General features: G+C 22.4%; 12 protein-coding genes across 12 annotated transcripts; 6 read left to right on the top strand and 6 right to left on the bottom strand.

Annotated features, from left to right (window-relative positions):
• Window positions 1-1,501: 1,501 nt before the first annotated feature.
• DICPUDRAFT_82833 (uncharacterized protein) lies at window positions 1,502-2,868 on the bottom strand (the record flags this gene model as incomplete). Its single annotated transcript, XM_003292157.1, has 2 exons — window positions 1,502-2,502; window positions 2,724-2,868. 2 exons carry the CDS (start codon window positions 2,866-2,868, stop codon window positions 1,502-1,504), a joined length of 1,146 nt encoding a protein of 381 aa, XP_003292205.1.
• A 460-nt stretch (window positions 2,869-3,328) lies between these two features.
• Window positions 3,329-4,036, bottom strand: DICPUDRAFT_40196 (uncharacterized protein; the record flags this gene model as incomplete). Its single annotated transcript, XM_003292156.1, has 1 exon — window positions 3,329-4,036. A coding segment is annotated over one exon (708 nt), but the record flags the coding sequence as incomplete, so codon positions are not given.
• A 186-nt stretch (window positions 4,037-4,222) lies between these two features.
• Window positions 4,223-5,740, bottom strand: DICPUDRAFT_89722 (uncharacterized protein; the record flags this gene model as incomplete). The annotated part of the gene is made up of 4 exons (XM_003292155.1): window positions 4,223-4,787; window positions 4,872-5,305; window positions 5,384-5,608; window positions 5,669-5,740. 4 exons carry the CDS (start codon window positions 5,738-5,740, stop codon window positions 4,223-4,225), a joined length of 1,296 nt encoding a protein of 431 aa, XP_003292203.1.
• Window positions 5,741-6,068: 328 nt separating this feature from the next.
• DICPUDRAFT_40191 (uncharacterized protein) lies at window positions 6,069-7,498 on the bottom strand (the record flags this gene model as incomplete). Its single annotated transcript, XM_003292154.1, has 3 exons — window positions 6,069-6,433; window positions 6,511-6,798; window positions 6,871-7,498. 3 exons carry the CDS (start codon window positions 7,496-7,498, stop codon window positions 6,069-6,071), a joined length of 1,281 nt encoding a protein of 426 aa, XP_003292202.1.
• A 967-nt stretch (window positions 7,499-8,465) lies between these two features.
• Window positions 8,466-9,321, top strand: DICPUDRAFT_95550 (uncharacterized protein). Its single transcript, XM_003292168.1, has 2 exons — window positions 8,466-8,624; window positions 9,010-9,321. The coding sequence occupies exons 1-2, from the start codon at window positions 8,478-8,480 to the stop codon at window positions 9,124-9,126; spliced, it is 264 nt and encodes an 87-aa protein (XP_003292216.1). The 5' UTR covers window positions 8,466-8,477; the 3' UTR covers window positions 9,127-9,321.
• A 262-nt stretch (window positions 9,322-9,583) lies between these two features.
• On the top strand, window positions 9,584-11,746 carry DICPUDRAFT_99260 (uncharacterized protein; the record flags this gene model as incomplete). The annotated part of the gene is made up of 3 exons (XM_003292167.1): window positions 9,584-11,221; window positions 11,294-11,446; window positions 11,529-11,746. 3 exons carry the CDS (start codon window positions 9,584-9,586, stop codon window positions 11,625-11,627), a joined length of 1,890 nt encoding a protein of 629 aa, XP_003292215.1. The 3' UTR covers window positions 11,628-11,746.
• A 233-nt stretch (window positions 11,747-11,979) lies between these two features.
• On the bottom strand, window positions 11,980-12,316 carry DICPUDRAFT_40183 (uncharacterized protein; the record flags this gene model as incomplete). The annotated part of the gene is made up of 2 exons (XM_003292153.1): window positions 11,980-12,113; window positions 12,196-12,316. 2 exons carry the CDS (start codon window positions 12,314-12,316, stop codon window positions 11,980-11,982), a joined length of 255 nt encoding a protein of 84 aa, XP_003292201.1.
• Window positions 12,317-13,503: 1,187 nt separating this feature from the next.
• Window positions 13,504-15,210, top strand: DICPUDRAFT_156902 (uncharacterized protein; the record flags this gene model as incomplete). Its single annotated transcript, XM_003292166.1, has 5 exons — window positions 13,504-13,749; window positions 13,823-14,274; window positions 14,368-14,894; window positions 14,994-15,117; window positions 15,192-15,210. The coding sequence occupies 5 exons, from the start codon at window positions 13,504-13,506 to the stop codon at window positions 15,208-15,210; spliced, it is 1,368 nt and encodes a 455-aa protein (XP_003292214.1).
• A 368-nt stretch (window positions 15,211-15,578) lies between these two features.
• DICPUDRAFT_95548 (uncharacterized protein) lies at window positions 15,579-16,793 on the top strand. The gene is made up of 2 exons (XM_003292165.1): window positions 15,579-15,753; window positions 15,822-16,793. Exons 1-2 carry the CDS (start codon window positions 15,633-15,635, stop codon window positions 16,703-16,705), a joined length of 1,005 nt encoding a protein of 334 aa, XP_003292213.1. The 5' UTR covers window positions 15,579-15,632; the 3' UTR covers window positions 16,706-16,793.
• Window positions 16,794-16,936: 143 nt separating this feature from the next.
• DICPUDRAFT_82827 (uncharacterized protein) lies at window positions 16,937-18,307 on the top strand (the record flags this gene model as incomplete). The annotated part of the gene is made up of 3 exons (XM_003292164.1): window positions 16,937-17,036; window positions 17,127-17,245; window positions 17,330-18,307. 3 exons carry the CDS (start codon window positions 16,937-16,939, stop codon window positions 18,305-18,307), a joined length of 1,197 nt encoding a protein of 398 aa, XP_003292212.1.
• An 88-nt stretch (window positions 18,308-18,395) lies between these two features.
• On the bottom strand, window positions 18,396-19,130 carry DICPUDRAFT_82826 (uncharacterized protein; the record flags this gene model as incomplete). Its single annotated transcript, XM_003292152.1, has 2 exons — window positions 18,396-18,882; window positions 18,961-19,130. 2 exons carry the CDS (start codon window positions 19,128-19,130, stop codon window positions 18,396-18,398), a joined length of 657 nt encoding a protein of 218 aa, XP_003292200.1.
• A 721-nt stretch (window positions 19,131-19,851) lies between these two features.
• Window positions 19,852-20,866, top strand: DICPUDRAFT_57790 (uncharacterized protein; the record flags this gene model as incomplete). Its single annotated transcript, XM_003292163.1, has 3 exons — window positions 19,852-20,229; window positions 20,305-20,610; window positions 20,690-20,866. The coding sequence occupies exons 1-3, from the start codon at window positions 19,888-19,890 to the stop codon at window positions 20,864-20,866; spliced, it is 825 nt and encodes a 274-aa protein (XP_003292211.1). The 5' UTR covers window positions 19,852-19,887.
• Between the last annotated feature and the right edge of the window lie 1,888 nt (window positions 20,867-22,754).

Genomic DNA, 22,754 nt, shown 5'->3' with positions numbered 1-22,754 from the left:
ATTAACACTGTCTTGAAGTCCATTGAATCAAGTCAACTGGAGACGTGGATTTATCGCACAGTGGAAGAGCACAAACCATTGGTTTGGGTCTCGCATCCGTTAATTGGTCTTTGAAAACCGGATTATGGTATTTGTTCCCAATTCAACAACCAAGCATTCAATCAATAATTCAACCATCATCAATAATAGTTTTAATTCTGCATTTTATAAACTCAGCAAAAATAATTTTTCATATTAAACATATATTTCTATTGATAAAATAAAAAAGGAAAACAAAATTCAATTTTGTAATAAAAAAAAAATAACTGAATCATTCAATATAGGTTTAAAATCATTGTACCAATCATCCAATGAAAAAACCAAAACCTCATTAAATAATATTGAAATCGATTCCATCCAAAACGAAACCCATCGTGACTATTCTGAAGTGAAGAATATTCAAGTAATGAAAGTTTTTAAAACAAATCATTTTATTTATAATTTGCACAAATATAAAAAATAACATAATAAAAATAAAAAATTATATGAATTATATAGAAAAAATATTTTCAGTTCTATTTGGTAAAATAAAAATTAGAGGTTTTTTTTGATTATTTTCAAAATTAAAAAATTTTTTTTTTTTTTTTTCAAAATTTTTAAATTAAAACAAATTTTTTTTCTTTTTTAATTATTTATTATACACGCATATCAATTTTCATTAATTATTTCTAAGTTAGTGAAATTAAATATTGTCAAAATGAACAATTTACAGCAATAGCATGGCAATGTAAAAGAATAAAACATTTTATATCCTAACCAACATTCCCGAACCAATATTAAAAGAAAAAGAAAATGAACTAAAACCAATATGAAAAGAAGTTTATAACAACACCAAGAGTAATAAGGTTGTATAATAATTGTCACAATTACGTTGATTCCTCAAAGATGGTTATAAATCCACAAAGAAATGATCAAAGAGCAAGAAGATAAGTTAGTTAGTAGTTTTCAATGGTTTTTATATATTATTATATAATTGTTGGGTTTCTGTTAATTTATTTTAAACACCAAATGCCAAACCATTATTATTTAGAGAGTTTCTTTTATATATTTGTAATAGTCAACCTTTCTTCTTCTCCCCTATCAAAAGAGTTTTGATCATACCAAACAAAGTTAAAATTTTTTTTCTTTATAAATTGACCATTTTTATTTTTTTAAAATTTATATAAAAAATAAATATATTTGAAATTGATGTTGGTAATTATGATAATCCAATATATATACATCTCGAGATATATATATCTGCTGATGGCACTTATAAAGATGTTAAAACTCAAAAGAAAAAGGTAATCAAAATAATAATTCATAAAAAGAAAATAATTTTTAAAAGTAAGGTTTAAAAATTCATATATCAAATATTTATCAGTTTTAATTTAATAATTTAATAAATAAATAAATAAATAAATAAATAATAAAAAAAAAAAATAATAAAAAAAAATAATAATGTTTTATTTATTGTGATTAATTAGAAAAATAAAATTGAAATAAAAATTGAAATTAATAAAATTAATACTGGTGATAATTGATAAATAGAGTTTGAATTGTTTGTTAGTGTGCTATAATAATATGGTTCTTCTGTTGGTAATGGTTGGCCATAATAACCTGGTCTATTAATTGGTGGTATATATTTTTCAATTTCAGCATCATGCATAAAATAGTAGATAGTTCTTTCATTACCTTGTTCTAAATGTTCCGATATATTTAAATTTAATTTATCATTTTTTAAAATGATACGTTCATTAAATATATCATAAAGAATTGATGAATTTGATTTATTTGAAAAGAATAGACAATTTTGAGTTGATAAGAATTGGTGCTGAATTACATGAGTTAATTTCATATCATTTGAAAATAAAAATTGTTGTTCTTCAGTTGTAATGTTGTATTTATATACTATTAAACTATTATTTGAAGGATGATTACCACATATTAATATTGAATCATTATATCCTAATATTCCAATAATATCTGTATAATTTAATATTGGTACTTTGATTTGATTTAATCGAATTAAATTGATTGAAAATTTGTTACACTCGTAGCCAATATCATAACGTTCAATACATTCAAATTTATTCATACCAACATTTACTTGACCTTTTACATCCAATAAATAGTAATAATAAATATTTAAATTTTTATTTATATCTGTTGCTGTGAATGAATTTTCTAAATTTGTTTTATTGATACTATTTGAGGTATTTTGAATTAAATAATAACTATCTTTCCACATTTCTGGATTAACAACAATTAGGTTATTATTTTTATCTATTGATAAACATGCAAATTTATAATATCCATAAAATACTGTATAAACTTTACAATGGTATAAAATTGGTAATTTAAAATGATTGTATTCATTTGGATCTGGAGCACCTGAATAATCCATTATTGATATTTGATAATCATCAAAACCTTGATAAAGTAATTCACCTGAGATACGGTGGAAAACTGGTTGTGATTCAACTCTTTTGTAAATATTAATCTTATTAAATAAATTTTTAATAGTTTTATTAGTTAAAGGTTAGTTTAAAATAATTAGTATTTACTTACTACCCTAAATACACCAAAAAATGTTATTGGATTATAATTATCATCTAATTGTCTTGATACATTATGATTAAAAAACAATAATGGTTTTGAAAATGAATTTTTTTTTAAATTATTTTAATAAATTGTTAGATTACATTGTTTAATTTGATAGTTACAATCATTAATAAAGCTTGAAAAACTTATATTTTCAATATCTATTTCTTTACCTTTACATTTTTTAATAAAAGAAAAAAAACAAATAAATAGTATAAAACAAAAAAATAGTTTTTCTTTTTTCATTTTTTTTTTTAAAATTTATTTGTTTTGAAAAAAAAAAATTTTATTTTTTATAAAAAATAAAACACATAAAATTTTTTTTATTTTTTAACACACAAAGAATTTTTATTAATTTTTAAATTTTATGAGTAAAAACAAAATTTATCTCAATACAAAAACATCATCATAGAAAGCGTAAGACATCTCGGGAATTGTTGATTTACCTTGTTTATCAAATGATTGTGAGGCAAAATCATTTAAATTATGTGGTCCATTTCCATGGGAAAGCTTTGATAAAATGAAAAAATGTATTTAAAAAAAACATAGTTTAAGCAATTTTTATTTAAATAAAAACAATTGAGAATCTCTTGATGTTTCAATAGGTTTAAAGTGTACACTATAAATAAATAATCCTTTTTTTTTTTAATATTATATTTTTTTTTCTTTTATTTTTTTTTTTTTTATTTATATAAAATAAAATTGTTTATTGACCACCGAATTTCTTTAATTTAATAGCCTCTGGGAGTGATGGAAGTACTCTATCAAAGAATGAAAGATCGACAATAACTAAATCATTTTTATTTGATTGTGAAGCGGCAAAAATGACTTCAGAGAAAGATGATGATGATTTATTGGTTGATTGATCATCCTTGTTAAATTTGGTTTGTTCATTAGAGTTGTTCCAGATAAGGAGTTCACTAGAATTATTTGGATTTGATGTGATGAATTTGACAGCTTTATTTAATTTGCAAACTGATAAAACTTTAAGTTGTTTAATATCGAATGAAATAATTGAATTTATAGTACCAATGAAAAGAGTGTTTGAATTATTTGATGAAAAGTAAAGTTTGGTTGGAATAGAGTTAATATTTGGAAGTTTAGTTGGTTTGTTTGGTTTTGATGATTTGATATTAGTGATATATACTTGATTCATTGAATCTATAAGTGATAAATTTTTATTTTCGTTATCGATTTCAATTGAACTAATGGTTGAAGATTTTTTATTATTGTTATTTTTATCGCTAAAATTATCTTGTTCTTCCTCTTCTTCTTCTTTTGAAATGTTATTAAATTGATTTGATTGTAAATCGAATAAATAAATATTATTTAAATCTTTTGCTAAAACTAATGATTTTGAATCATTTGTAAATTTAGAAATGGATGATGCTGAAATTTCGTTTGGTAAATCTACTTTTTTAATTGAAATATTACCACTATCTTTTTTACCGATTGAGTATAATTTAGTTTCTAATCTAGTTGAATAACTGAACCAATTGCCATCATTACTTATATTAATATCTTCAATATTGAGTGGACTCTATAAAAACAAGATATTACTATTAGTTATTAAAGAAATTAATTGAAATTATTAGTGTAATTAATATTTTACCTTTGATTCCAATTGTAATAATTTTTTAGTTTTATCAGTAATTGCTAATGGAGTGCCATTTGGTAAATCTAATGAATCTTGTTGTTCTTTTGAATCGCCTAATGACCAAAGATTAATTTGGTGTCTTGAAGCTTCAACTAAAAGGATTGGTAAAGTTTTATTATTGGTAATTGAAATAGTGTTGCTTGATGGATATGATTTGAAACGTTGATAGTTATTATTATTTTTTAAACTGGTAAAGTTTTGTAAATCATAAAATATAATTTGAGTGCTATTACCACCAGAAATTAAATATTTATCTGTAATTTCTAAACATTTGATATCATGGCTATCTCTTCTATGTTGACCGCTTGGTGCCCATTTATCACCAGATTTATTATATGAAACAACAATAGATTCATCACCTGAGGCATAGAATTGTTGGAAATTTTTAGAAACTTGAATTGCTCTAACTGGTGCATGAAGATTTCTAAAATCTTGAATAATACTACCAAAACCAATATCAAAAATTGAAACAAAACCATTTATAAAACCACATACAACTGTATTATCGCTATTAATTTAATTTAAAATAAATTAGCATTGTTATAATAATAAATAATTAATTGATGATTAAATAATAATAAATAAAATTTACCTTAATGGTTTTAATGAAATAATATTATCTGTAGTAACATTTAAAACTGATCTTAATGAATCTACTTTGAATAAAACTAATTGATTGGTACAACCAACAATAATTGTCTTTTGATCGATACCCCATTCAATGACATTTGATTTTGAATCTGTGATAGTTGGGAATGATGATTGATAATCGATTTTTTCACCATCAAAATTATAAATACGAACAATTGAATCTGTTGTGCAAACTGCCAATAAATTTAAATTGTGATTGTAAGATGTATCTTTTACTGTACCAATTGTATTTAATTCTTGAATAATTGTATAACTATCTATATCCCACATAACGAATTTATTTTCCATTATTGATAATAAAACCAATTTTTCATTTGATAATTTTAACCATACAGTTGAAATAATTGGGAAATCGAATTTTGATCCACCTAATGTCTAAAATTATAAATAAAATAAAAAAAGTAATTAATATTAAATATAGTTGTAAAAAATAAAATAATTTACTATATTTACTTTTAATAAAACTAATTCTTGACCATCTCTAATAAAAACATCAATTGATGAATCTTCACGACCAACTGCAACTAAATTCTTTTCATTATTATATGAAATGGATGAAATTGATTTTGGTAACCAACCTGAAAATGAACATTGATGTAATTTAGTACTAGTGGCTGTAGTGGTGGTGGTGGTAGTTTTTTCGAATTGTAATTTATTTTCTAATTTTTTATTGTTAACCTTTTCTACTGGTTTTTGTTGTGGTTGTTTCTTTGGTGTTTGTTTATGTGGTTTTTCAACTTTATTATCGTCATGCTCTCTAGTATTTGATGAGAATGATACTCCGACTTTTTGTTTTTTTGTAACTGGCATTGTTTCTCTTTTTTATGTTTAATTAACTAAAAATAAATAAAACCCTAAAGGTATGAGCAACAAAACTTAATGCTTCGTTTTTTTTAAAAAAAATAAAAAAAATTTTATGAAAAAAAAATTAAAAAAAAAAAAATAATAAAAAAAAATAAAAATAAAAAAAACGAAAAAAAAAAAAAAAAAAAGATTAATAATAATAATAGATTAAAAATATAAAATGATTATAATTAAAATAATGAAATAATGAAATATTTTTTTAAAGTTTTGATTAAAAAAAAAAAATAATAAAAAATATAATTTTTTATTTTATTATTTTATTTTGATAATTTATTTAAAATTGGCCTTTGGCTAAATAGAATTCATTGATTACTTGGTTGTCCTCTTCATTTGAAATGAATTGCCAATTTAAGTGGGTTTCATTTACAAAGTTTAATACACCAAATCCATTATCACTGCTTCTAAAGTCATTTGCCCAACTTGGAAGATCGTACCATTTTAATAATCTATTAACATTGCCACCTGTACCAACGGTAATATGAACAGTTGCTTTTGGATCATCATAATCACCCATAACTTGATTTTTATAAACTGGATAGGTATATTCAACACTATGTGAATGACCACCAATATAAAGATTTACATTATATTTGTATAATAATTTTTCAATTGCTTTAACAAAAGGTTTCTTTAATGAATCTTTTGCCTATAAAAATAAAAATAAAAATTAAAATTAATATTAAATTTAAAAAAATAATAAATAAAAAAAAAACTACATACTTTTTTATTATCAGATGAGCACCATTTCCATTTAGCAGAGCAATAAACTGGTCTATGTGAGTAAACTACAAGCCAACCATCTGGATTTGATTCTCTGTAACTTTTTAATTGTTTTTCGATCCATTTATATTGTGAGGAATCAACTGACCAATCATGTTCAGATGAAAAACTAACAAAACGAACACCATTATAATCAAATGAATACCATGAATCTTTATGTTTATCAGTTGGCATTTGCCATGTTTTAAGATAATAAGATTGATCATTAAAAACATCATGATTACCTAAAATTAAAATTAATAAAATTAATAAATTTTCTTTTTTTTTTTATTTTTTTTATAACAATATATACATACCTGGACAAACCAAATATGGTTTATTTGAAGTAATTGGTTCAATGGCATCTAAAAATAAATTATAAACTGTTTGGTCTCCATAGAGGACACCACCATTTTTGACATCAGCATATGCAATGTCACCTACATGGGCAACAAATGATAAATCGTCATCAAGACGGGATAAAATATTGTCAACAGTTGTATAGGTTTCTCCATAACCCATGTCACCAAAGAAAATTGATTTAAATGGTCTAAATGAGTTTGATCTTTCTTTGTTAATTAAACCAGTAGTAAAATTAAATTGATTGCTATAAACACCTTGAGCTTTGTCACCAACATAATAGAAATAGGTTGTTGATTCTTCAAGATCTGGAAGAACTGCTGTAGTTGGATAGCCATAATAATCAGATTTGTCAAACTTTTGAGCTTCAGCTTGAACTGCAAATGATGAATCTCTTTCAGGTGTGAACATCTTTGTGCTGTATAAAACCACTGGTGACAACATCTTTTCTTCAGTCCACCATGTGACTCTCATTGAATCTGATGATTTTGTTAATGCTAATTTTACACCACGAGGTTCAACACTTTTTGCTAATCCAACATTGACTAAACAAATTGTTAAAACTAATAATAATAAAAACTTCATTATTTGTTTTTTTTTTTTTTTTTTTTCCTTCTTCTTCTTTTACTCTATATTATTATCCTCTGATTGTTTCTATTATTTTTTATTTTTAATATTATTTTATTATTTTTATTATTATTAATAGGTTTAATTATTCGAACATTTAAAATGATTGTATAAAAAAAATAAAATAAAATTTTTTTTAATTAAATTTAGAAATGTGAAAACCAACAACAACAATTATGATAATTGTAAAAAAAAATAAAAAATAAAAAAAAATAAAAATATCTGATGGAATTGTATTATGCTTTTTTTTTTTTTCTGTTTTATTTTTTTTACAATCCTGCAACCAGAGTTTGCGAATAGGTTAAAAAAAATTGTTTTTTTTTTTTTTTTTTTTTTTCATTTTTATTTTTATTTTATTTTATTATTTTTGTTTAGAATTAAGGAAAACGAAATTTAACAAAAAGACCCTTTTTTGAAATGCAAATTTTGAAAATTTTTATAATAATTGTTTAAGAGGTTTCCATTATTTATATTTTTTTTTTTTTTTCCATTTTGGATTATTTTTTTTTTTTTTATTTTTTTTTTTTTGATATTTATTAAAAAAAAAAAAAGACTATTTCCAAGCATAACAATGAAATAAAGAGTGAATATTAAGATATTTGATATTTATTTTGTTTATTTATTTTGTTGTTTTATTGTTTTTATTATTTTTTATTGTAATTTTTTTAATTATTTTTTAAACAAATATATATTTTTTTTTAAAAAAATTGTTTCTAAAGTTTTTGCAATGAGATAAAGTAATGGGGTTAAAGAAATAATTTCTTTTATTTGTTTATTTTTTTTATTTTTTTAAAAAATTCATTTTTTAAAAAATTTTAATTTTTTTTTTTTATTTATTTTTTTTTTAATTTTTTTTAAAATTTTTTTTTTTTTTTCAATTTTTTTTAAAAAAACATTTAATTCTTTCTTTTTATCATTTATATATATAATATTAAAGATGTCATCAGGTTTTGGTGCTTGGGGTGGTTCAGGAACATGTTATCCAATTTGGAGTGATTTTTGTACATGCGTTTTTGATAAACCAATTGAAATTTGTGAACCATACAGAAGAGATTATCAAGAATGTCTTAATAATACCAAAGAAGTATGATCATTACAAAAATAGATATTATAATAAAATATTCGGAAATAACAGCTATAATATGATTTAGTATCAATAATATATTTCAAATTATCAAATCATCATTTAATTTTCACAACAAATATATTTTATAGTAATCATAATTGTCCTAATTACAATTTAGCCATTTTATAACCATATTCATAATTATTATCATATTTATAATCATAATAATTACAATAGTCATAATCTTGACTATAATTAAAATCATAATCATACTATTTATGGCCCAATCATATTCATCCAATATCCAAAACTCGCAGTAGTTTTTATTTTTCATATTTATTATCTCCCACCTTTTTAAAATTATATTTATATAATATTAATGTTTTGTTTAATTTTATAACAGTATAAATCTCAAAAATCAGCTGATTATGGCAAAGGTGCTGATGAAAGACTTGCAAAAGTTAGAGAAGCCATGAAAAAAGTTGAAGATTACGAACCAAAAGTTGGAAAATCAGAATAAATATAAAAATATAAAATATATACAAATAATTTAAATTAAATACGAAATTTTAATCAATCAACCAATCAATCAAAAATTTTAAAATAAATCTCTTCCAAATGTTAATATAAATCACAAAAAAAAAAAATTTTAAAAAAAAAATTAAAATAAAATTAAAAAGAAAAACTGTTTGGTTTTTTTTCACAAATATATTACAAATTTATAAATAGTTTTGGTATTTTATTTGTTTACAAAAAAAGTTCATATTTGTTTATTTATTTATTTTTTATTTTTATTTTTTAATTTTTATTTTTTTAATTTTTTTTAAATTATTTTTTTCAATTTAAAATTTTTTTTTTAACACATATTTCATTTATTATTTTTATATTATTATACTTCGTATATTTATTATTTTTATATTATTTATTTATTATTTTATAATTACAATTTTATAATTTTTCTTGTAAATAAAAAAAAAATGAATACACCAACATCGTCACAACAGTCACAGTCACAACAAACACCATCATCACAGCAACTATCTCAATCGTCACAGTTACAATCACAACAGTCAATAATATCCTCGTCCCCATCATCATCGCAATCATTATGGGCTAATGTAATACATAAAATTAATACACAATCAAGACAATTAATGAAAGAGAAAATATTGTTATCATCACCCTCCTCACAAAAATCATTACACAATCCACATAGAAACAGCAAAATGACACCATCTTCATCAATGTCATCTCCAATACCAATGTGGGATACACTAACTGATATCGGAGTAAATAATAGCAAAAACAATACTAATAGTAATAAATCCAATAATATCAATAATGAAGAAGAGGAAAATGATGATGACGATGATGATGATGTCAGAAGAAATATAGATTTTGGTGATTTTGGTAGTGGTGGTTTTGATGATATTTCAGAAAATGAAAACAACAACTCTCAATCCATTGGTTCACCAACTTTATCAGTTTATACACCACCTTCAAATAAAACACCAAAGAAAAGATTAGGCACAACACAAATAGCTCCACCCAAAACAAGAAAAAGATTGGAATTAGAGGATAAAAATGAAGAGAATAATGACGAAGATCCAACACCTCCCACAACACCTTCAAAAAGATCTACACCGAAAAAAGCAACACAAAAGAAAACAGCAAAGCAAGTAGCTTCGCCAATGACAAGACAAAAGAGACTACAACAAAAAAAAGATGAAAATATATCAGAGGAAGAAGAAGAAGAGATGGAACAAGAACAAGATGAAATCTCAAAACCAAAACCTACAAGGGGAGCTAAAAAAAATGCGAGGCAGGACAAGAAAACAACAACAGAAGTAATAGAGGAAGCTAACAATTTTATTAACTCACCCGCCTTAACATCATCTGCACCTAGACGTTTACCACGAATTAATATAGAAACTTTATCAAGAACCCAAAGAACATTATTGCAACAAGATTTAGAAAGGGATATAGATGAAAGCAGTAGTGATGAAAGTGATGATAATGAGGATTATATCGATAGTGAAGATATTGATAGTGATAATGATTTTCTTACAGATTTTGATAACACTAGTTATGCAGATAGTGATAGTAGTACACCAAATAATAAAAAACAAACCCATATTTCAGAATATTCTATAAATAATAATTATAATAGTATTTTTATTAATAATAATAATAATAAAAACAATGATAGCTCCACAAATAATACAACAGAAATTAACACAACAGAAATTAATACAAATTATATTAATAGTGAAAGTACAACACCAAATCTTACAAGTTTTAATAAAGGTTTTGATGAAGAAATTTCAAAATTAAGAAATGATGATGACAATGCCTATACATGGGATTTTAATGATAGAGAAGAGTATAGTGATAGTGAAGTATCCAATCAAATTTTTACACAAAGTGCTATTACCGATGCAGAGGAGGAGGAGGATAACAAAGTAGGAAAAATAATAACAATTGAAACAAAAGAGACAAAAGAATCAACAGAAACAACAGAAACAACAGAAACAACATCAACAAAAGTTACCAAAACAAAAAAACCAAGAAAACCTAGGGTTTCACTATCAAAAAAGTGTGGACTAACCTTTCCTGTAAATATCGATTATCATCAACAACCAACTACTATAATGTTTCTAATTTTATTTAAATAACTACATTAATAGGTCAGTAGGGTTCATTCGATACTAAAGTCGAACAAATTTTTTAAGGTTCCAAGAATCTCCAAATGCTCAACAGTTTACTTAACAGCAGTATTACAATATGTTTGTGAAGAGTTATTGATATTATCAATGGAATATTGTGAACAAAGAAAAAGAGTAAGTGTTCATTATAACATTATTATTTTAATCTATATTTTATTTATCGCGAACAATTGTATTAATATTATCAATTTAATAGAATAGAATCCAAAGAAGAGATATACTAAAATCTATAAAAAGGGATTGTGAATTTAAAAGAATACATAACAATTTAATCATCAATTCTGATACATTTTAGAAATCAAAAATTATTTATTTATTTATTTATTTAATGTTGTATTTTTATGTAATAAATCTTAAAAAAAAAAAAAAACAAATATAAAATTCTAATAAGAATTTTTTTTATACTCTATAAATAATAAAATTATAAATCAATTGTTTTATTTTTATTAATTAGTTTTTATTTTGGAAAATATACAAATTTCATTAGTTGTTTTTTTTTTTTTTGCTATTGTTGAATGCTAAAAGTAATTGGTTGTTGTTGTATGTTACAGAGCTGTTGTAATGATATTTTTTGTTCTTAATTATATTATTATTATTATTTTTTTGTTGTTTTTATTATAATTTAAATTTATTTGTATATTATGATATTAGCCAAAAGGAATTGTAATTGATATATTATCACCAAATGCACCCCATTTGTTTCTATTAACTAAATAAATTCCCATCCATGCCATAAATATTGTTGAATAAGCAAAAAATCCAATTAATGAAAATTTTAAATCTAAAATAATAAATTAAAAGCTAAATGTTAATTATTTGTAAAATAATACCAAAACTATAATCCTATAATCCTAAAAACCTACACCATTTAACTTTGTCATTTAAATTATTTCTATGTGGAACAAAATAAAGAATATTGATTAACCAAACCCATGGTAAAAAAAAGAAACCTATAAACCAAAGTTTCTTTGCTATATTTATCATCTTTTCTTCGTCTAGTTTGTCATCTTCTGGTACTAACATTTTATATACAAAATTATAAAAAAAGAGATTCTGTTCTCTTTTTTTTTATTTTTTTATTTGAAAACTAATAAATAATGATTACTCTAATATTTATGATTTATGACTTATTATTATAATAACAAAAGATAGTTTATTAGTTATTAAACAATCCACACATATACCAAATTTTATATATATAAAATTTTAATCGCAATATATCAAAAAATATTATTTAAAAAAATTTAAAAAAAAAAATAAAATAAAAAAAAATAAAAAAAAAATTTTTAAAAAAAAAATATTTTATTTTTATGTGTAATAAAATATATATTTAAATAATTTAAAAATAAAAATAAACCCCACAATTAAAACATTTTTCACTTTTTCTAAAATTTGTAAATAGAAATATAAATTATATATTGAGTGAGATATCCAAACAATCTATTAATTGATCATTTTTTTTTTTTATTTTAATTTTATTTCAGTTATTAATTTAATTTAATTTAAGAATGTTATAATATAAAATGAAAATTTTAAAATAAAATGTAAAATTATTTCTAAATATATACATTTTAATTTTGTAAAATTATTTCTAAATATATACATTAAATATAATTTTTTTTAATTTGCTGTAAGTTTTTGATATTTATCATCGATTTTAATTAATATCATAATAGATTTTTGATAAAAATTATTGTTCTTTGAATGTTTCCAAAAACAAACCAGTTATAATTTGGCAGCTCTATTCCTTTTTATTATAATCATTTTAAAAAATATTTTATAAAAAAAATAAAAATAAAAAAAAAAAGATTTTTTTATTTTTTTATTTTTTTTTTTATTTTTTTTATTTTTTTTTTGTATTTTATTATTTTTTTTTTAACAAACAAATTTTGTCTAATAATAATCGTTATACAAATCTGTCATAGTAATCAAAAATAAAACTAATCAAATAATTAAATAAATAAATAAATATTATTAGGTTTTTTTTTTTTTTTGTTTTCTTTTATTTTTTATTTTTTAACCCACCCAATAAAAAAAAACAGCGGTTTAAAAACAAATCAAATACAAAATTTTCACTATTATATCAATATAAAAATCAAAATAAATATAAAAATAAAATTTGTATAAAAAGTAACAAAATTAAATAAAAATAAAAATAAAATAAATACAAAATGGTATCAACAACAGCAGATATAGGGTCAGATTCAGCAGGATTATTAACAAATGTTGACATTTCATCGATTCGTCGTTTGTTTATTGTTGGTGGTATTTGTGTTGTAGCATTACTTATTGCAATTATAGTTGGATCCACAGGTCCAAAAGTATATGACTCTGATTCATATAATCTTTATCAATGTGAAAATGGAACCCACATATGGTCAGATAGTAGCTGTGTGGGTTTACAAAACCTTACAAATGTAAGATTAATAGTTTATTTATATTAATGTATACAAGAGTTATTAATAATGTTTATATTTTTTAAATATGCAGGGTAATATATGGAGTAGAGAAATGCCAGAAGTTAGCACATTAAATAGATTTTGGTCATTAGAAATAACACCATTTTCAAATAATCTTACACAATTTACAGCAGAGAATGTTACATTTTTAGTCACTATTAAAGCATTAGGATCTATATTACTAAAGTCAGAAAATACATCACAAATTATATTATGCGATCCAGGGTATGGACCATGTAATACCTTAACCATTATCGATGAAGAAGTTTTAGACTACGTTTTATATACTGTTCAAATTTCAATTGTTTCAGAATCTACAGCCATTGGTGATATTAATTTTACTGCTTGGAGAGCACACGATTCATTCTCTAGTTTTGAAATTGGTGTACATTTAACCTTGGTAATCATTTCTTGTATAGGTATTGTTGGTTTCTTAGTTGCAATGAGAACCTATTCATTAATCAAATGGACATTCGAACAAAAGTAATTATCAAAAATTTATATATTTTAAAAAGTTAATATATCATTTTTAACATTACTTTTTTTAATAATTTATTATTATTATTATTATTATAGATATTTATTTGCTATATTTTTCGTATTGTTATTATCAAATAACCCATTATATGGTTTACAATATGCCACCCAAGGATGGTTTTTCCCATTTTGCAATGCACTTTTTTCAATTATATTTTTATCAATATTTTCACTTTATTCATTAATGGTATTGGATCGTTTAAGAACAGATACAAAAGAAACTGAATGGACATTCTCAACAATTAGCAAGGTGGTTTTAGTTGGTATTTTTACAATTTTAGGTATTGCATTATTCTCTTGGATTAATATTAGAGATCGTAAAGATCCAATTATTGGCCCAGCTACCTCACAAAACGGTATTCAAATTTTATTTTATTTAGTTGCAACTATATTTATTTGTATTTTATTATGGATCCTTTTATTAGTAATTACAAGTTTCCCAGTAGCTTATGCAAAGAAATATAATTTTGCCAAATTCTTATTTATTTCAATTCCAATTTTAGTATATGTTTTTTCAATCCTTTTTGGTATTTTCGCAGGTACATTTGGTCCATTGAACCCAACCTGTAAGTATATTATTATTTTTTTTTTTTTTTTTTTTTTTTTTTAATATTTCGTTTCACTTCTTTTTTCTTTTCACTAATTTTTTTTTTTTTTTTTTTTAGCTCTTTCTGTTACCTATTTCAATGTTTTAAATAATGTATTTACTGCTATTTTAGCATACTCATATTGGCCATCTGCCAATCCATTCCATAAACAAAGGGAACAAGATGATGAAACATCTTTACTGTGAGTATTTTATTTTTTAATTTTTTGGTAATAAAAATTAATATTAATATTTTAATTTTATTTTTCATTTTTAGTTATAATGAAGAAATTTAAAAATGTAAAGTTATTATTTAATATTTAAATTAAAATTAATTAAATAAACCTAAAATATAATTCGAATTTAATTTCATACGAGTAATAATACTTAAAAGGTGTGGGGGTAAAAAAAAAAAAAATTTTTAAAATTTTAATTATTTTTTCTAAATCTGGAAAATTTTATTTTTATAATTTTTAGTATTACTTGTTTTTTTTTTTTTTTTTGGGGGGTTTTAAATATTTTTGATTATTTATAATAATTAATAATAATGTAAACTATAATTTTAGTATTTTATATTTTAATATAATTTTTAATAATTTTTATAATTTTTTATATAAAAGAAATTTTTTTATTTTTTTTATTTTTTACACAAATTTTATTTATTATCAACTACAAATACAATTAATATATTTATTTATTTATTTATTTGTTTAAAAAAATGACAGATCGTCCTTATCATTATTTCTGGATTAACAGAGCCCACAATCCTCACCCAAGAGAATTTATTGGTGGTTATCATACTGGTGCAGTTTGTGAACATAACCACAAAGGAAAATTAGGTAAGTTTAAATATTTAATTTATAAAAAAATAAAATTTTAATTTTAATTTTAATTTAATTAAAAATAGTTCCAATGAAGAAACATATGTTATTAAAAGACTATCGTGGTACAAAAGACCCAAGAGAATATAGAAACACTTTGTATGATAATCCAAGCCTTCATTTACTTGGTTATCATGAAAGAAAATACCTATTAAAAGGTAGAGAATACTTTGTTCCAACCTATTATGAAAAACCATATTACATTGATCAAATTACAATTCATGATACCATTACCCGTTCAGATCTTACTAGAAGAAATATTATGAATGCCCATGTATTGGCCCATAGATTGGATGATAGAGGCAAATACTCTTACAGAGATGAACCACTATATGCCGATAAAATGAAGAAAGAGGCAATTAAAGTTAGTGTTAATCAAAAGAAGAATGATTACATGGCCAAGAAATCAGCCATTGAAAAAGAAGGTGAACTTAGAGCTATTGATAGAAATGCTTCCCTTAAGACTAAACCAGTTAATGGTCCAATTTTACGTGAAGAACCAATTGAAACTACTACTTATATTGAAACTATTTATGAAACAGTTCCAACTAAAGAAGAAGTTATTGTTGCCCAACCAATTCCATCACAACAAACCACAACCACCACAACTACCACTGCTCCAATTTACAAACAAGAGGAGATTTTAGTACCTGTTATTGAAGAAACTGCCCCAGCTCCAACCAATGTCAGTTACACTGAAGTCACTAATGCTCCAGTTATGATGACATCATCTGAATTTGGTGGTTCTTCATCTGGTAAAAAGGGTAAAAAGCAAAAATTCAAAAAAGAAACCATTATTCAAAAATCAAATGATGGGGGTAAATCATGGACCAATGATTCAAAATTAGCAAGTGATAAAGTTGAATTTATTGAAGAAACAACCACAACCACAACAACAAATAATAATTAAAAACCATAATTCCAAATTATCTTTTTTTAATTATTAATTTTCAAATTATTTATAAAATAAAACTAATATTTAAATCTTTTTTTTATATAAAAAATTTTATTTTTTATAATTTTTTTTTTGATTTTTTTTTTTTTTTTCGTTTTTATAAATTTATAAAAAAAAAATAATTAATTATTTTCAAAACGAGTTGTATATAAAGGATCTATTTTTTTAATATATCTTTTTTTAAAAATGGGATTGCTCGAAATATTAAAAAAACTATTTAACAATAAAATTGTTTTAGTATCATTACCATTTTTAGTTTCAAGTTTATTTTTTTCTTTTTATTTAAGTAAATTATCATTTTTAAAATTTAGAGATACAATTAAACTCAGTTTTTTGTTTTTCTTATACTAATTCTTTTTTATTTCTTTATATATAGATATTTTAAAAAATAAAACTAAATTATTACAAGATAAACTCGAAGTTGAAAAAAAGAATAAATTACATGAACAAAAGAAATGTGAAGAACAAAGACTTGGTAGAACAAGAGCTGAAAGAGTATATATTTAATTAAATATAGATTTATAGGGTTTAAAATTTTTAATATTTATTAATTTTTTATAATATTTTAAAATATATTAGGAATTAAGAAGAGTTGTAAACTCATATAAAGAGGATAGAGAAAATAAAAATGTTGAAAGACCACCAGATTACCCACCAATTGGATTTTTAGAAAGTTGTTTTAGAGAAAGAAATGGTACACCAAGACAAGGTTTAATTGTTACAAAAGGTAAAGCCAAATTAAGATTAAAAACAAGTGTTAATCCAAGCTATTCATTAGAAGGTTTAGAGCAATATAGTCATTGTTGGTTAATTTTTATTTTCCACGAAAATACCAATACACTTAGACAAGTTAGAGCTGATCGTCCAGCTAATGGTGTAAAAGCAAAAGTTGCACCACCACGTCTTGATGGCATTAAGGTCGGATTATTTTCAACAAGAACTCCACATCGTCCAAATCCAATTGGTCTTAGTGTAGCAAAGATTGATAAAGTTGTTGGTGATACAATTTATTTATCAGGTATCGATTTAATTGATGGTACACCAATTTTAGATGTTAAACCATATTCAGTTCATGATTCAGTTAAAAGTGTTGTTAATCCAGCATGGGTTACCCAACCAGTAGTACCACCACTCGATGATGTTATCATTTTAGATGTTGCAAAAGATCAATTACGTGCATTTGTAGATTCAAAAAAACTTAAATTCTATGACAACTATCAAGATATCGAAACATGTATTATTGAAGTACTCACCGAAGATATTAGATCAGTTAGAAAGAGAAAGTCTGATAAATTAAAAGATATTAAAAGTAACGAATCAAACCAAGATAACGATGAGAAAGAAGATGATGGTCAACCAGAAAAACATAGATTTAGTATCGATATTTTAAATGTAAGATTCACTGTAGTAAACCAAGTTGCAACCGTTTTTGAAATTTTAGAAGACGATGTTTTAAAAGGAAATCAAGAAAATATTTATTTACCATCAGATATTTATAAAAAAAATGAAAATAATAACGATGACAATAATGATAACAATGAAACAAACAACCCTTAAAAAAAAAAATAAAAAATAAAACACTTTATATAATTTTTTTTTTTTATTTAGATAATTTTTATTATATTATTTCATTTTATTTATTTTTTTATGAAAAATCTATTGTGTCTATTACTTGATAATAACCATTATCTTTGTCTGTTGAACCTATTTTCATTAAATCCATTTCAGTAAATTGTTGAATTCCAAAATCTTTATTTTCTAATGACAATGTGAATGGATGATTTATCATTGGAGCAAGGATTTTTCCTTTGGCTAAAGTGATGTGTGGTGACCAATCTCTATCATCGATTTCTATTGATTGCTTTTTAAATATATCCCTAATTTCATTTACAAAATCTACCAAATTCTTTTTATCTTCATCTTCTTTTAAACCTGCCCATAATGTTCTTTCTTTAAATGACCCAATACCTGAAACTTGAGTTTTAATTGTTAAATTTTGTGATAAATATCTCTTTTCATAAACTTGTTTAATTTCTGAAAATAAAGCTTTAACATTATTTAGTTTTTCTTCAGTATCTAATGTTAAAATAATTACTGATATATGGTATTTTTCTTTATTAATGAATGAACCCCTTTTAAAGAAAATGTATTAATACTATTTGATTTTAAAATAGTAAAGTAGCCATTGATATATATATATATATACATACTGTAATTTTACATGTCTTTGTTTTAACTGGTTGGCAACGTTTTCTAAATTAACATTCGCTTCTTTATCAATTTTCAAACCTAAGAAATGTGTGGGTTTGGGTCTTTGAATATTATTATTATTATTTCTATTATTTCTATTAATCTTATATTTATTATTGTTATTATACATGTTTGAGGTTTGTTGTATAAATCTTATTGTTTTCATTAATTAAAATTTAAATAAAAAAGAAAAATAAAAAAAGGGAAAAATAAGATAAAAAAAAAAAAAAAAAATAAAAATAAAAATAAAATAAAAAAAAATGATAAAAATGATAAAAAATAAAGAAAATTTTTTCGATTAAATTAAAATCCATTGTGATATAAATCTTTTAAAAAATTAAAATATCTTTTCATTAATTTTACTACTTTTTTTTATAAAATATACTAGTATAGGTAATGCAGAAAAAAATTTGGAAATGTTAGGCCCAATCCTTTTACCAATAATAGGTAGTTTTGGGGTAGATCGATTAATAATGTTGGTACTATAAAATGCAAGAAAAAGCATATAACGAGCTTTTAAATAAAAATTTAAAAGATAGTAATAACTTTACTTTTATAATAGTATAGAAAATCTATATACTTTAGCTTTTTGTAAAGAAGCTTTAAGGTAAAACATCCCACACCTTTAGTGAACACCTAAATGTTAATTTTTTCAAGACCAAATAATTTCCAACTAATTTAAATCATTTTATATATAAATAGAAAAATCATTCCCAAAAAAAAAAAATATAAAAATAAAAAATAATTATTCGTTTTCCGAATTTTTTTTTTTTTTCGTTTTTAATTTTATTTTTTTATATTTTTTATTTTTTTAAAAAAAATTCCTATTTATTATTTCATTTATATTTGTAAAAGAAATTTAAACAAAAAAAAAAAGAAAAGAGAAAATGTTAAACGGAAGAGAAAAAATGGGTAATTTAGGTATTGATTGGAAGGAGTATGCTTTAGGTGCCAATCATTATAAAAGAAAAACTGTAGGATTCGGCAAATATGATAAAAAAGAAAGAGAACATGAAAAAGAAATTTTCATTAGAGAAATGTCAATTATTGAAGGTGGTATAGGCTGTTCAATTTGGGATGCTGCTATTATTTTATCAAGATGGATTTATAAAAATCAAAATGCTTTCGAAGGCCAAAGTGTATTAGAATTAGGCAGTGGTGTTGGCTTACCTGGTATCCTTTCTGCTTACTATGCTAAAAATGTTACATTAACAGACTATTTAAACCCAGTAAATATAAAAATATCATTATTAACTTTATTGTAGATTCATTATAATTTTGTTACTTACATAACATAAATATAGTTGGTAGAAAATCTAAAGTATAATGTCGAATTAAATGCAAAGCAACAAGAAGGTTTCGATAGCGATGATGAAGAGGCTCAATCAGTAGATAAAACTTTAGATTTAAATAATATTAGAAACAAAATAAGCGTAGAAAATTTAAATTGGGACGAAATTGATAATAATACTGATGAAAGAAAATATGATATAATCTTTGGTAGTGAACTAACATATTCAATGTTAAGTGTAGATAATTTAATCAAAGTAATTCAAAAGTTTTTAAAAGAAGATGGTGTTTTTTATGAAATTTTATCAGATGATAGAGATGTAAGATTATAATTTAGCCTAGCTAATCATTAAATTTTTTATAGCTATTAATTATAATTTCTAATATAACTAAATTTAGGGTGTTTCATATTTCATCGAAGAAATGACTAAAAGAGGATTTGTTAATAATATAGTACCAGTCGATTCTCAATTCTTGGGTAATTACTGCACAAAACAAAGACCTGAAACTTACAAGTTCTATACATTTAGATATGCCAAAGACGTCGAGTCAAATAAACACAAAAATCTTCAATAAAAAAAGATAATAAATATGTATAATCTATAATTAAAAATAAAACTATTTCTTTTTTTTTTTTTTATAAAAATTTAAAATATATAGAAATTTTATTTACAAATTAATTTATTTGTTTATTTACTATTGTTTATTTGTTAAAAGTTTTGAAATGATAAGATGGTATATTATACACAATAATGATAATAAGTTTTAGAAAATTTGATATGTTTTAATGCTAAATAATCCTCGATATGTTTGATAATATTTTTAATTGTCCATAATATTTGAAAACAATACTTGATAAAATTATGGTATCAAAATAAAAAATGCTTATTTGTTTTAATGATAATCCTTGATATCTATAATGCTAAATAATCCTTGGTAAAATTTTAATGATACACAATTGTTGATATTTTTATATGCTATATAATTCTTGATATTTTTAATTATCCATAATATCGATATATTATGAATGATACACAACACTTGATAATTTTTAATGATCCATTATATTTAATATTCTTGATAGTTTCACAATATTTGATATGTTTTAATGATACAATAAAATAATTACCTTATAATTATACAATAAATCTTGGTATTATTGAATGATCCAATTGTATATTCTTGAATGTGTATAATGATAATAAATTTTATAAAAAAATAAACTATAGTTGAATTTTAATATTTAAATGCTAAAAAATCTTTTATATGTTTTAATGCTAAAAAAATACTTTATATGTTTTAATGCTTAAAAATCCTCGATATGTTTTGATAATATTTTTTTTTTTTTTTTTTTTTGATGATATGCTTTAATAATTATTTTGATCCAATAAAATACTTATAATCATAATACAATAAAACTTGATAATCTTGAATTTACCTGAGTGTGTATAATGATATTAATACCATTATTTTATTTATTTATATTTTTTTTATACCCTTAGCCACTCTTTGTAAAGAGTGTTTCCAGCTCTACAACGAGGAGGTTAGTATATTAGAGCCGAATGGTTAATTATGTATCCCACCACGCAGAATACATAATTAACCACCATATTGATAATAGTGTGAAGTGAGGTGCAGTGTGTTTTTTTTGTGGTTAATTATGTATCCCACCACGCAGGATACATAATAACCATATTGATAATAGTGGGAAGGGAAGGGGGTTTTTTTGGGGTTAATTATGTATCCCCCCCCGCAGAATACATAATTAACCATATTGATAATAGTGGGATGGGAAGGGGGGGGGGTTTTTTTTTTGAAATTTTTTTTTTTTTTTTTTTTTTTTTTTTGAAATTTTTTTTTTTTTTTTAATTTATCTTACCTGAATGTGTATAATGAAAAAAAAAAAATTTTATGAAATTTTATTCTTTAAATACTTTTTAGTTTTTTTAAAAAAAAATTAAAAAAAAAAAAAATTTAATTTAAAATTAATTTATTAATCTATAACTATTTCCTAATTTATTTAAAACATCAATTCCAAAATAAGTAAAATTTGTATTGCACAAAAAAATGTAGATCTGCTACAATCAAAATTGGTAATAATTTGAAACAGGGGAGGTTTGTTTTTTTCAAAATTTTTTATTTTTCAAATAAATTAAACACATCTTCCTTTTAAAGAAATCATTTTTCCATTTATATTATTTTATAATAATTCATTTTATAATGTTTTGTAGAAAAGGAATATAGTAAGAATTTGGTAGTTCATTGTATGATAATCAAATTGGTATGATAGCTGAATGAAAATACATTAAAAAAAAAAAAAAAAAAAAAAAAATTAATTACAATTTTAATTTTTTTTTAAATTTCTTTAAAATTTTTTAAACATTTTTTTATTTTTTAATTACAATGAGAGCTTTTTTTATTTTTTTTTTTAAATTTTGAATTTAATTAATTAATAAAAAAATTT

The sequence above is a fragment of the Dictyostelium purpureum genome (genome assembly GCF_000190715.1).
Source record: "Dictyostelium purpureum unplaced genomic scaffold DICPUscaffold_326, whole genome shotgun sequence".
In the NCBI taxonomy this organism is placed as follows: domain Eukaryota; phylum Evosea; class Eumycetozoa; order Dictyosteliales; family Dictyosteliaceae; genus Dictyostelium; species Dictyostelium purpureum.
This window is presented reverse-complemented; position numbering and strand designations above follow the sequence as displayed.

Coding starts and splice junctions, on each gene's coding strand:
- DICPUDRAFT_95550 (XM_003292168.1), top strand. CDS start 8,478: ATGTCATCAGGTTTTGGTGCTTGGGGTGGTTCAGGAACATGTTATCCA. Junction 8,625..9,009: donor GTCTTAATAATACCAAAGAA/GTATGATCATTA, acceptor ATTTTATAACAG/TATAAATCTCAAAAATCAGC.
- DICPUDRAFT_95548 (XM_003292165.1), top strand. CDS start 15,633: ATGACAGATCGTCCTTATCATTATTTCTGGATTAACAGAGCCCACAAT. Junction 15,754..15,821: donor TAACCACAAAGGAAAATTAG/GTAAGTTTAAAT, acceptor AATTAAAAATAG/TTCCAATGAAGAAACATATG.